This window comes from Theobroma cacao, chromosome 9, assembly GCF_053813885.1.
Source record: "Theobroma cacao isolate CCN51 chromosome 9, ASM5381388v1, whole genome shotgun sequence".
In the NCBI taxonomy this organism is placed as follows: Eukaryota; Viridiplantae; Streptophyta; class Magnoliopsida; order Malvales; family Malvaceae; genus Theobroma; species Theobroma cacao.
The window spans coordinates 6602403-6616451 of record NC_142647.1 but is presented as its reverse complement, the minus strand read 5'-3'; the positions used below and the strand labels follow the sequence as shown (position 1 = coordinate 6616451).

The window sequence follows — 14049 nt, the reverse complement described above, 5'->3', positions numbered from 1 at the left end:
TAAGAAAAAAATAATACATCCCTAATTCAACAGGTCTGCAAAATTCTTACACAAATGTTAAGCGCAGGAGCCGCCAGCGAGTGAACAGCTGTGCCCACAAAACCTCAGCTTAAAGGTTAGTGGTAAATAAGAAAAGAAGGTCAATAAACTGAAAAAGAGAAGAAAAATCTTTTTTCCTTTTAGAATTTGAACTGAATAGTGACCTTCAATAGACGCCAAGAGCGCGCGTGCTGCTAAGTCATCCTCCGTCCATCCCGAAACGGCGCCGACTTAAAAATTAATCATTCAAATTTCGAAAATAAAAAATTAGCGAACCCAGGGTATCCACGTCAGCTTCCTCCCATTATGCAAGATGCCCCTAGCTTTTCTCCAACACATTATTATTATTATTATTTTTATTTTTATTTTTATTTTCTCTTTCGAGCTCAAACAAGAAAGAGACTCGAAAGAGCCCTAGAAAAGGCTGCCTCTTCTCTTTCCTCTTCATTTCTCCCCTCTTTCAAATCCCTACGTGCCAAACTTAATCTGTTTGTATGTTTTTAAGAAAAAATTTCGATTTCGTTTAAAGGATCTTAGCCCCCAATTCAAATCGGAAGTCACTTTGTTTTTTCTATCGAAGCCTCGAAGTTGAAGTTGCTGGTAATTACCTAATTCGAAAATTCTCTTAATTTTCGTTTCTTTTCGCGTTTCGAAGGCTCAGATTTCATCTGGATCTTATCGATTCCAATCCTTTTCTTCCTGGATCGGGTTCTTAACAGTTTCTGATTCTATTCAGTTCGTTTGCGCTTATTTATTTAATTTTTGGAAGACTTTTTTTTAGGGGCGGGGGGAGGGGCTGAGGATTCTGAGCTTAAATTTTTGGTGTATTTGAAATTAGTTTAATTTGTTAATGTTGGAACTCAAAGAAATTTTATCCATTAGGTTATTACTGCCTCCGGTATTGTTGTCTTTTTTTTTTTAATTTCGATTTATCTCCCCCTTGAATTAAACTTATAATCTGTTTGCATATGGAATTAATTTGGTGCTGGAAAATGAGCCCAGAAGAGTTGAATTGAGGACCTTATACTATGAAATGTGAAGTTAAGCGTTTCAATGTTCACTGCTATTGTTGTTAGTTATAATTGAAATGTTCTTAAAGTTGAGTTTCAGTGTTGAGAATTGATCAATTCTGTATGCCGGTCTGATCTTGTTTGGCTGAAAAAATATAGATATGTGAGAAGATATAATGGTGGATACTTTGGCAATTTGGGTTTATGCTGGCACTTGCTTTGTTCATGGATTTTTTATCCTGTTCTGGTTGTTTCAAAGAAGTGTGGTTTTATGTAAGGAAGGAGAGCAATTATGCGTGCTAGTATGAGACAGTAGTTTGACCCAAAGAAGCAAAGATGGAAAACAGCATTAGGTTTTCAAAGTGAGTTCTATAGCTATAATTGCAGGAGAGAACTATCTGCTAAATTTTGTAAGAAGGCCTTGTGAATTTGTAATAAGATGCTCTCATAGTGTCTTGATTTAGCTTAAGATATGGTGCCAGATGAGGCTAAAATAAGCAGGTTGGCGGGGGGTGTGCTGCAAATGAATTGATGTGGTTTAGATTTTAGGCTATTTTGAGTTGTTGACATCCTGTAGGATTTTTCTTGAACCAACCTAATGATGTGTGTCTGGTTGAAATTTTGGGAATTTGTCCATGGTTTAGGAGTTCTTCTCGAGTTTTATGGAGGACTAATATTGGTATTGATCTATCATTTCTATGAAAGAATGATATTGATGTTGGAGAGCAAATTAGATTATGTTCACCATAATCTTGCGTTGAAGCAGTACTTAAATAAGTATGCCATTGATGCAATGCAGATGACTTCTTTACCTTCGCCCAACAGCATTGCCATTGTCTTAAATATGGGTGCTTCCTTCTGTTGCTTATGCCACTGGCAGCCATTGATGGTTTTCATCTTTGTTATAGGTCCCAGTTCTCGCAACGTTAGCCTTGTAAGGATGATGCCATGGGAGTGGTCTCTATTCTAAAAACAAATGGTGGACTAATCCCTAGATTGCCTGGAATCTCTGCCACAATGTTACCTAACAAAATTGTTTCTCATTTATAGATCTGTTGAATGTTAACTACTTGGCCCTTAGAATCTGTTTTATGTGACATCAATCTGCTATTGCTAGAGCTTATCTGATTTCGTGCAAATTCACTTTTAAATATAAAATATCTTCCATCTTTTTCCCCCTTGATCATCTACGTGATATTTGTGAAGTTTTGATTTTTCCATATTCATACATTATATCTGTACTTTTGGGTTTCTGTTTGTTCTTTTATTATAGTTGTAAGCTTGGCTCATTTCATCTTTTGCTGAATGTTATCCTTTGTATGTAAAAACAAATGTTGATCTTATGTTTTGTATTTTCAATCATTCAGTTTCTGCCTTTTCCAAGGTCCAGTCATTTAGCATTACGGTTGGTACATTAGAGATTTCATCATGCCAAAGGAGAGAAGAGATCGATCCGTGTCTTTTGATAGGTATAGGAGATCTCCCTTTTCATGTAGCACCAGCTGTAGTCGCCGATGTTCGCCAAAACTCCCTTCAGAAACTGAGGAGAATCTAAAGGAATGGGAAGAAGCCAGGTGCCCTGTCTGCATGGAGCATCCTCACAATGCAATTCTCCTCATATGTTCTTCCCATGAGAAGGGCTGCCATCCATACATGTGCGATACAAGTTATCGCCACTCTAACTGTTTTGATCAGTTTCGCAAGTCATTTGCAGATAGCTCAGCAACAACACCACAAGATCCTCAACAAGAAGGAGCCCAACTTGCAACAACAAACTTATCACCAGCTCCAGCTGCAACTGCAACTTCAGACTCAACTATCACTGATTTGCAGGAAGAAAGAAGTGAGGACGTTTCTGCAAGAAGTGAGGAAGGGCCCTCCACCCCATCAACTGTCTCATGTGAGAATCAGGTTCTGTCAAAACTAGTGTGCCCTCTATGTCGTGGTGAGATAAAAGATTGGGTTGTTGTAGAGCCTGCCCGTCATTTCATGAATGCCAAATCTAGAAGCTGTTCCTCTGAGACATGTAATTTTACTGGTGCCTATAAAGACCTGAGGAAGCATGCAAGGCTTGAGCACCCTTCTGTGCGTCCAACAGAGGCGGACCCTGAGCGACAGCGAAATTGGAGGAGGTTGGAGCGCCAGAGAGATCTTGGGGACTTGCTCAGCACACTTCAATCTTCATTTGGGGAGGAGAGGGCTGATGACAGCAATTCGCCAATTGATGATGGAAGTTTGCTCACTGTATTTTTCCTTTTTCGAGTGTTTCGACCAGGGTCTAGTCCTAGGAGCAGCAGCTGGTCTGGCACCTCAAGGGCGGGAGCTCATATGAGTATTAGGAGGACATCTACCAGACATTGGGGGGAAAGCTATGATGGGGACACTGGATCAACCAGAGACGAGGACAATGAGTCTTCAGATGGTGGTTCATTTCCTTGGAGGCTCCGTGTAAGGCGATGGACAACTCCTGACAATCAACCATAACTGTAATTGTATCTTTAAAGGGATCTGTTTATTGTTTGAATGTGAAAGTTTAAATCGTAAGTGTTACCCTTATTAATCTTCATCTCGGACTTGTTTTGCTTTGTTCCTTTTGGTATGGCTGATAAGATTATAAGAATATATCTGAACTGACTTTGTTTTTTGTGTTTCAGATAGGACGGAGAGGATTTGATGTGTATTGGTAGAGCGTCTGTATCTGTTCCGCATAGCGTGGAACAAGTTTGGTCCGAGTTGTTGGATGGTATTAAATGAGTGAAGTAAAATCTTAATGTATCTGGGAACTTAAATCAATCAGTATTACTTTTTCTTGCGCAGCAATTTCATATTCTGTCTTTTGCGGCTGCAATAATCTCAAGGTTTTCCTTTGAACCGTTGAGGGATAGTTGTTTCTTCTGGTTCTTTTGAGAACTGGGATGATGTTCAGGGCATGTTTGATCGGGGAGAATTATTTTTATTCTTGAAAGGAAGTTATATTTAGTTCAATGAAATGGTTATTTTTCAGAATAATTATTTTAAGAGAAGTTTAAATAGTCATTATCAAGGTTTTTTTTTTTTTTGTAATGATTATTTCAAATTGTTGAGAATAAAAAAAAAAATTGATTAGATTAAATATATTTTTTATAATTTAAAAAATTATTTTATAAAAAATATTAAACCTATTTTTTTCTCTTTCGTCCTCATTCCTTTAAGATATAAAATTTTTTAGTTCATTTTAAAAATATATATATATATATATTTAAATATTATTTACCTATAACAAATATTATAAAGGAGAATTTTTTTAATACTTAAAAATAACGTGTTTTTGTAAATAAGTTTTAGATAATTTTAATTATTTTTAATCACAAGAATAGATTTTTAGATAAAAATATCTTTAATGAGTCATCTTCGTAGAAGCACACTCTTAAATAGGTCAAAAATGAGAAAATAAATATGTAAAGAATTTGTGAACATCTAGTTTTGTGCAAAATATTTTTTTTTTTTGTGAAATTTGTGTAAAACAAAATAATATTGTATGAGATAGCTTTTCAGAAATTTTGAATATGACATTTAGATAATAGGAGAATAGTGATATTAAATCGAACGAGGAATCGGTCATGATGAATGGAAAGCTTGGAGAATGATGTGAAATCAGAAATTCTTGATACGGTGGTGAATTGAAAGGAGAAAGATGTGAATCCAAAACACGAAATGGTCGTGTTACAGTAGGCCATATGTGAGACGATTGTGGCAGGGCAGGGTTTAGAATTTGTGAAACAACATGTTGAGAATGTGTGATACGACTATGACACGGTAGGGTTTAGTGTTTGTGACACGACATGATTGGAGGAAGTGACACGGCAGGGTTTAAAGTTTGTGACACGCCATGGTGGGAATGTGTGACACGGTTGTGACACGCCATGGAGGGAATCTGTGAGATGCCAGCTTTCAGAGTTTGTGACACGCTAGCGTTCAGAGTTCGTTACAAGCCATGGAGGGAGTCTGTGACACTGCAGGGTTTAGAGTTTGTCAAACTCCATGGAGATCCGTGACACGATAGGGTTTAGAGTGTGTGACACGACATGATAATTGATGGGTGACATGACATGGTTTGAAAAAGGAAAAAAAAAAGGCAAATAATGAGAAAACCGATTGGACTTCAACTGAATGAATTCAATAAATGAATATTTATAAAGGAAATTGTAAGGCCATTTCATTTTAATTAAATATTTTTCAAAAATCGTAAACGTCTGTGTGAAAAGGTTTATTCCTCATTCCTCATTCCCAAATATACCAGAGTGATCGACTTTCTTCTTTGCAAGCTTGACAACACCACAGCAACAATGTCAGTTATTAGTGAAGAGACCAGTCAGTCTAAAAATAAAACTTTTAAAACTTTCTTCTGTTTGTTGATTTTTTGCTAGGTTTGTGTGATATGTTTGTGTTTTTTCAATCTTTTTCAATTGTTATGTTTAAACTATTTTTTTCTCGATTTTATGGTTTTACCAAAGTTTTGAACTACAACAGATATGGCATGTAATGGGTAAATTGCTTTTTGGGGTTTTAAGCGTGTCACGACATTGGTTATTTTAGGGCAGTTCGTGTAACGGGTCAATAATTATATTGATTAACGTGTCACACGTCACGGATATTTTATGCTAGTTCTTGTAAGGACACATGAATTAAAGTGATTGGCGTGTCAGCGTTGGCGTGTTACAACATTTGACTTGATACGCATGTCGTGTTACGACATTTTACGTTATATGTATGGCGTGTTACCACATTTTACGTTATATGCATGGCGTGTTACCACATTATAGGTTAACTTGTGCATGTGTGCCATGTTTTGCATATACAATCCAGACAATATGAGGATCTTGACAGTTGTGCATGTGTTAATGTCGCTATTAACACCCACTGTAAGTGGTTGCAACTGCATTACATCAATAAGACCCTCAAAGAGAAAGGGGAGTATGATACAGTGAAGCGTACATGCTTCAGAATGCTACTGGACGTATATCCGCAAGGTTATTTCTTCGCTGGTCTCCTGCATAACATCATGATTCATCGAATCACTGTGACAGATTCAATGGAGTATGAGCTATGGTTTGCCATTGGGAAAAACAAGGCGCACATATCAAAGCAGAAGTTCTGCCTTATCATCGGACTGAAGTTTGGTAGAATGTTGGATGTGTTCACACGACCGTAAGAGGTTGTTGCGGACGAAATTCATGCGCGATACTAGAACGAGCAGTAGAGTGTTAAGTTACAGGCCTTGCTTGATACGTTCTGCAGAGGCAACTTTGAGCGATTGGGAGACGCAACCAAGACAGCACTCATCTTGATCGTGAATAACATTTTATTTGGTCAAGACTACCGTAGACGGGTGACGCCTTGGCTCTTGTTGTTGGTGGAGGACATCGATGTTAGGAATGACTTCCCATAGGGTCACTACGTTTGGAGGTTGACCTTGGACTACCTTTTGAAGGGGTTCGAAGTGCCTTCCTCGAACGTGCAAAAAGATCGTTTACGATACAACATTTACGAATTCGTGTGGGTGATACAAGTACTGTCACGTAACATTTTTCATTTTCCTTTTGACATAATAATTTATGGTTGCAACCGTTTATCATTTACGGTATGATAATGGTTACATTTGACTTGCAATTTTGGGCAATAGAGGCAATTCCAGCCTTGCGAAAGATAGTTACCCCCTTTGCTCTGAAAGACGTCTACCCACGCATGTGCGATGGCAATGCAACCAGAAGCCAAAAGACTTCTACAAGGCAGTTGAGATGTTGGAGTCATTTCAGCAGGTGAGTGAATAGCTACTAATTTCTGCTATGAATTTGTATAATAATTTTTCCTAAAATTTAATCACAATCCCTATTTTGTAGTTGTGGGTAGTGGAGACCTTGGAGCCTACCCCGAATGAGGCCCGTCGGGATTATTTTGTGGACATTGATGTCTCGTTATCTGAGGGCCACCAATATGTGCCAATAGGGCACATGGAGGATCGGACAAACTAGGGTTTAGGTACAAGTGAAAATAGGAGAAACTTGAAGCACAAAAGAGCCACTGGTTCCATGAAGCAGAGGTGCATTGCCGTTGCTGTCGTTAATGAGCTGTCGGTCCCTGAGTTGATGGAGGAAAGTGACAACCATGGCAATGGTAGTGAAAAATCAGTAAGAACGGTTCTAAAGGTTTGTGTTCAATAATTCCATATGTGATTATCGAATAACATATGTGTTTGCAGTTGGACCATGCGACGACAACTCCACAACCATCGATAGGTCTTTTTCAGACTCACAGTGCTAACGAGGAGTCGGTAATGATGATTATAACGATTTGTGTTCAACAATTCCATATGTGATTATTGAATAATATATCTGTGTTTACAGTTGGACCATGCGATGACAGCTTCTTAACCACTGAGAGGTCTTCCTCAGACGCACAGTGCTAACGACCCGTCGGTAAGATCAGTTCTAACAGTTTGTGTTCAACATTTCTACATATGTTTATCGAGTAACACATTAATTTCTGTTATTGTAGTTGAGGGAGGCGACCACAGCTCCTCAACAACCAATTAGTCCTGCTCAACAGCAAAGTGGTAACGAGCCACCGATAAGGATATTAAAGTTTTAACAGGTAATGTTCAACAATTTCATATATGATCATTGAATAACACAGTAATATATGTCATTGCAATTGACTCATTTGACAAGAGTCAATGACGGAGTAGTCACGAAGGGTCAACTGCAACGGATCATGCACCGATATAAAAAAGACAAGTTAGAGTTGAAGGCTTCAATTCAGTCATTAACTCTGACGATGCAAACGTTTGAGGACCGTGTCATTGCTCGGATTCTAGATGACCTAAAATCACAGGTACGTTATTCTATCTTCGCTCATATATTGGTCGTTTATGTTTAGTAGGTGTAGTTCTATTTTTTGTTCTCGGTTTATGGTTTGTGGTATTATATAAGCTAACGAATTTTTTCATTTGTCTAGTTCTGTGGGGCGGTCCTTCATCTCACGGTGCTGGTGAGGACCTCGATGATGCTGATGATGGGCACCATGATGAACCTGGTGTGCACATTCACGATGACATTACTGGTGCTGAGGGAGACCCTGTTTCGGAGGTCGATTTGGTAATCTATGCATCTGTAGGAGGGGAAGGGGACCTTCACTCAGTTGTGGCTGAAGGAGAGGATCTTCCTCAGATCGATGCATTAGTGGAGGCAACAGCAAGAGGGGACCATCTTCCTTAGAGTACTCTTGAAGCTAGCGACTCACGGTTGTCGTCATTAGAGTCATCTAATGTCCATCATCATGCAGCATAAATTTCAGACCCAACTGAGTAGGCACGGGTGAAAATGACAAGCAAATCAGGATAAGCCCATACGCGACCCCTCACTGAGCCGTCGGGATATAAAGAACACAACAGTTGAAGCGTACGAAGCTTTCAAGAAAGATGAGTACACGAGGTAAGCTCATAAATAACATTACAAATATTGTTTTTTAATGAAACATTAATCCACCAAGGCTTTTCAAACTCATTCTGTTACATATGCAGGCGTGACGTCAGGATCTTAGGGGATCAAGGGGCTGACTTTTTCATAACATTAGAGGATCCCAAAGAAGAAATTAGTAGTGAACATATAAACACATGCCTCAGTGTACTTTGTAAGCGGATGACAAAGCTAAAGTCGAAGTTGTACACTACCCGTGCATGCGTGGTTGACACGATATTCTTCGTAAATTTATTTGAAAATTTTTCAATTCTGAAAATACTAAGTTTTTAATTGCATTAAGTGTAAGCTAATGTATACATGCTTCACAGGACACCATCCATATGCTACACACCTCATTTCCAATTGAAGATGCCCGATCGACTATGGAAATTCTAGATGAGTTGCGAGCGTACGTGGAGGGTGAGAAGCCGACATACGGAAAAAAAATGGGAAGATGTCGATTTCATCATCGCGCCTTGCAATGTGAGTGGGCATTGGGTGGTAACGAAGATTGACTTGGTGAGGTGGACGATCAAGGTGGTGGACTCCGCAAGAACTTCGAATGCTAAGGATAATGGAGTGCGAGTGACTCAGATGACATCCCTTACGACAATTATGCCAATCATCTGCCACCAAGCCGGTTATTTCAACAAAACACGTCGAAAGACATGAGATTTGACACCGATGCCATTGGAAATTCATTTGCCAAAAGCTAAAGTACATCGGCATGATGATAGTGTTAGCTGCGGTATGTTCATGATAGGGTATATTGACAATATTTTACAATCGGAATCAATCAGAGTTAAACAGAATATGATTGTAAATATGCATTGCTAATACGCTCTAGAAATTTTTTTCAACAGTTATGAGAGCGAACCCTAAACATATCGGCCCTTGTTTGTACATTTTTTGTATATACAATTAATTTGATTAATTTTAATATTCGTACCTTTTATACATTACTTTTTCTTTCTTAATTCAAAAATAGTGCCTTTAAATTAACACTGCAACCACGTGACGTGTCACACAATTGGGGTATGGCGTGTCACCCCTAAAAACTGGAACAAGTCAGCGTGTCACACCAAGTATCTGGTTCTACTCATCATGTCACCCCACAATACATCAAGAAGTCAGCGTGTCACCACAAAAATCTGCATGCACTCAGCGTGTCACGCCAACTATCTGCTTCCACTCAGCGTGTCACCACAAAATGGGGCTTGCTGTGTCACCCCACAATACTACAAGAAATCAACGTGTTATCATAGAAATCAGCAAGAAGTCACCATGTCACGCCAACTATCTACTTCCACTCAGCGTGTCACCACAAAATGGGGCTTGCCGTGTCACCCCACAATAATGCAAGAAGTCAGTGTCTCACCACAGAAATCCGCATGCACTCAGCGTGTCATGTCAACTATCTGCTTCCACTTAGCGTGTCACCACAAGATAGGGCGTGCCGTGTCACTCCACAATACTGCAAGAAGTCAGCATGTCATCACAGAAATCTGCATGCACTTAGCGTGTCACGCCAACTATCTGGTTCCACTCAGCATGTCACCACAAGATGGGGTGTGCCGTATCACCCCACAATAATGCAAGAAGTCAATGTGTCACCACAGAAATCTGCATGCACCCAACGTGTCAGCTTAGCATAATATATTTTTCAAGAATTTTCGTCCTTATATTTCAATTTTATTTTTAAAATATTTTAATTTAATAAAAATTAATTATGATGGTTCATAGATGAAATTTGATTGGATGATCCATAAGTTTTTAAAATTTGTTTGGTCAAGTCACGTGTTTTAATCATAAATTTCCTATCATATGTTTTTTATTAGTCCAAAATTTTCTCTTTCTAGACTTGCATCCTTTGAAGTAAACTCTTTGGTACAATATTATTATTATTATTTTGTTAAGTGATTGGCTTAAAGTTTTTTATGGAGGTATTAATAAGATAAAATAAATGTTGTAATTAAAAAATTACGAAAACAAATTGAATATGAGGATTTAGATAGCTACTAAAGTTAGATGAATTAATTTTATATCTCTTAAGAGATTTGATTGTAAGAACATAAAAAGTTAAATCAAATGAAATAGAAAGGAATTAAATTAAATCATTAAATGTTTAATACAAGTCGTAATAAAATGTGAGAAAGGAGGTAACAGTATAGGGACTTCGCAAGTCTATTCAGTGCTCAAAACAATGGACAAAATTAAATGAATAATCAAATAATATATCTACAAAATTAATAAAAATAAATAAAGACTCATCTACAAGAGGAAACTAACAAACACAAAATTCAAATATGAATGAATGTAAGATACTGCAAGAGCAAACTGTAAAAAAGGTATTGCACATGGGCTACACATTTAGTTAGGCCGACAAATTATCTTCATCTATAAGACACCCTACGTTTTCAAACATTGTCCTTCGTATTGGACATTTGTTGTGTGTGTGACCGATTTGTCTGCAACTTGAACATGCTTTCGTTCGGCGCACTCGTGGTGTTGAATTTATGGATGGAACTGCAAATGGTGATGGGTAATTCTGTCTGTTATGGCCGTACCTCTTGTATTGCGAACATCTTTGTGCTCGACTGCCTTCACCGACCGATGGAATCCTTCTCTTCCTAGGTCTTTCCGCTTAACCTCACTAAGGTGGTGGCAAGATGACAATTTGTTTCACATGAGGGGAGATGTCCCACTCGCTAGGATGCCCTACTGGGCGAATGGACCTTGCATAACCCTCCACTAAAATGATTGTCTTATAGTAGTCAACGCAGAATTTAATGGCTTCACGTTTGCATTTATTGAAAAATATAATGAACTTAATGTTCAAGCACAATGTAAATATTATGTCAATTAGGGTTCAAATAAGAAATAAAGATATTTTGACCTTATTGTTGCAATGGCATGGCTGCATAGCAATAAATCTGTTTGGAACTCACAACATGAACACGTCTTTGTGGACAGGTTTACAAGTCCGCCCATATTCCCATCTTTAACTTTGAACTCCACTCGATTGATGGGTTTAACCACAAAGCGATGTGCATCATTGAACCATTTGCTCAACTGCCTGGCAACCCAAGGGTTGAGGGGCGTGGTCACCTTGATGGCCTCATCGTATTGGTCATGGAACCAACACTGGAACATGTCTCTGATGAACTTGATCACAATGGTGATTGAAATTTGTTTTACATACTTCAAAAATGAGTTAACACGTTCCACAATGTTGGATGTCATCATTTGGTATCACCTAGTCGGTGAACAGGCACTTGCCCATCTCTCAGGGCCTATTCTCATAAAGTCAGCGTGGGCTCCTACGTGAATCTGCTTGAGCTGGTTCATATGTCTGTTGAAATCGAAAACCTTATAACAATCTCAAACAAGGGTGAAAATCAAAGAAACGTCGTCACGCTTGAACTTGTTTTAAAAGTTTTTCTTCAAGTGGTACCCGCATAAACCGTGGTGCGTTTCTAGGTATGCATTTTAGATTGCTTTCTTAATGTCGAAATGCTGATAGAAAAAAACATAGTGTTTTTAGGACAACCAACCGCATCACACAGCTTGCTAAGAGCCACGTCCACGAGTCTTCGTCCTCAACATGATTGATGCCAAACGCAACTGGATATACACACTCGTTTGCATCTTTGCATACAGTAACAAACAGAATACCCTTGAACCTGCATTTCAGATGTGTCGCATCAATTGCAATCGTAGGATGTGTTACATCCTTAAACCCCAGAATACAAGCCTCGTATGCCTAGAAATAATATTTGAATCTTTCTACCTCATCAGTAGCCACTGCAGTGACTGTGCCATGATTTTCTTGTTCCAACATATAAAAATACGAGGGTAGTAGTTGAAATGACTCCTCCGATGGATTGAAAACAAGCCTCTCCGCATACTCATTTGCTTGCCAAGCCTTATCATACAAGCATTCCAATCCCCACTGAACCCTCATCTTTCCAATTATGTCCTCAGGTCTTAATGCTACTCCATTAGCCTGAAACTTGTGTGACATAAGTTCACCAATTATCTTCGCACTCACGATTGCAAATTGCCCTTGCAAACCATCGACAGTACATGTGTGTACTTTGTGGAACGTCTGAACTTGCCAATATTCTCTTCCTTCAGGTATCTTCATTGCACGCACACTGAACTTGCATGCCTTGTCCTTGCAACCACCTCATAACGAGCTTTACATGACCTTTTTACTCTTATCCCAAACTGCTCTTTTAGAGCTAACATGTTCAAAGCTCATTTCAACTCAGCCTTCAAGGAAAATATTCTTCCTTTGTATAAGCGATCGTCAGCATATGTTGACTCCTATTGTAATTGTTTGGAAGGAGAACCTTTCTGCACTTGGAATTACCCACGTACGAGATATCCCTACATTTTTCCTTTCTGGATAACTGTCATGGAGCAATGTACCAGGGGAACAAATCCCGTTCTCATCAGCGATGGGGTTATTGTATATGAGGTCATCACATTGAACATCTCCTACATCAACACCTTCAACAGGTTCCGTTTTGCCTTCAACATTATTGCAAATTAGAATGTCACTATCATAAAGCCAGTCCTCGTTTGAACTCTCATCATGCCATTCATCAGGCCCATCATCCGAATTGTCATCAAATCTATCTTCACCGGCAAGGAACAAATCCTCATTTCCCTCATCAGATGCAGTATTATCCTCGAGCATTGTAGTGTCACCCCTCCAACGTCACAGTCTTGTACTCAAGTGTCGCATTCTCATTTGAAAATTTCATTACACCCTGTACAGTTTCACCCGATCGTTGTATTTGTTGGACACAAGTAACTGATTGGTTCGATGCACATACTAATCAAAATTGTGCAACCAATTGTTCTGTGAATGTCGTGTGTCAACCGAGCTGCATAAACTCTTATGCATACTTCAATTGCCATTGTTGTGGGTTACGGACCGAATGCTGTAGTATATGTGAAGCATTGTATATCTCATTTTGATTGAGTTGATTACCATGTTGTTCAGCTTTTTCATGTGACATAACATTTGTTTGGCATCCCTCAATGCTGACATACATAGTCGAAACATTCCTCTGTTCTAGCAGAATTAATGCAACATCCTCATCGTCCTTGATTATTGGTTGTGATAGCTCTCCAGGTGTACTGATCAATGCATGTAACTCAATCTCGTCAATTTCTGAGTTTACCCCAACAACATCTTCAATCAGCTTCATCAATCCCACAAACGACAAATCACTCCTAACCCCCTGCATTCGTGACTCACCACCCTTGTAAATGCCATCCACCCACCGACCACCGTGTTTTATCACAAGATGCACAATTGGAACCCCACTAAAATTTTGAAAACAATAATAATTTGTCAATCATTTAACACATTACATGACATGCTGTGTTCTAGAATTTGTCAATCATGTTATAACACGTCATGCATATAACGTAAAATATTGTAACACGCCATGCATATAACATAAAATGTGGTAACACTTCATGCATAT

The 14049-nt window shown here is 38.7% G+C and overlaps 1 protein-coding gene across 3 annotated transcripts; it reads left to right on the top strand.

Moving 5' to 3' along the window:
* The first annotated feature begins 406 nt into the window (after positions 1-406).
* Positions 407-3869, top strand: LOC18588710 (MAP kinase kinase kinase, putative (DUF1644)). 3 transcript variants are annotated; one of them, XR_016028452.1, is made up of 3 exons: positions 407-639; positions 2417-3589; positions 3708-3869. XR_016028452.1 is itself a non-coding variant. In XM_088810094.1 (2 exons), the coding sequence occupies exon 2, from the start codon at positions 2478-2480 to the stop codon at positions 3531-3533; it is 1056 nt and encodes a 351-aa protein (XP_088666220.1). In that variant the 5' UTR covers positions 407-639; positions 2417-2477; the 3' UTR covers positions 3534-3593. The 3 variants fall into 3 exon arrangements, 1 of the variants encoding a protein (XP_088666220.1); XR_016028450.1 differs by having other exon boundaries at positions 3704-3869; XM_088810094.1 differs by lacking the exon at positions 3708-3869 and having other exon boundaries at positions 2417-3593.
* Positions 3870-14049: the final 10180 nt, after the last annotated feature.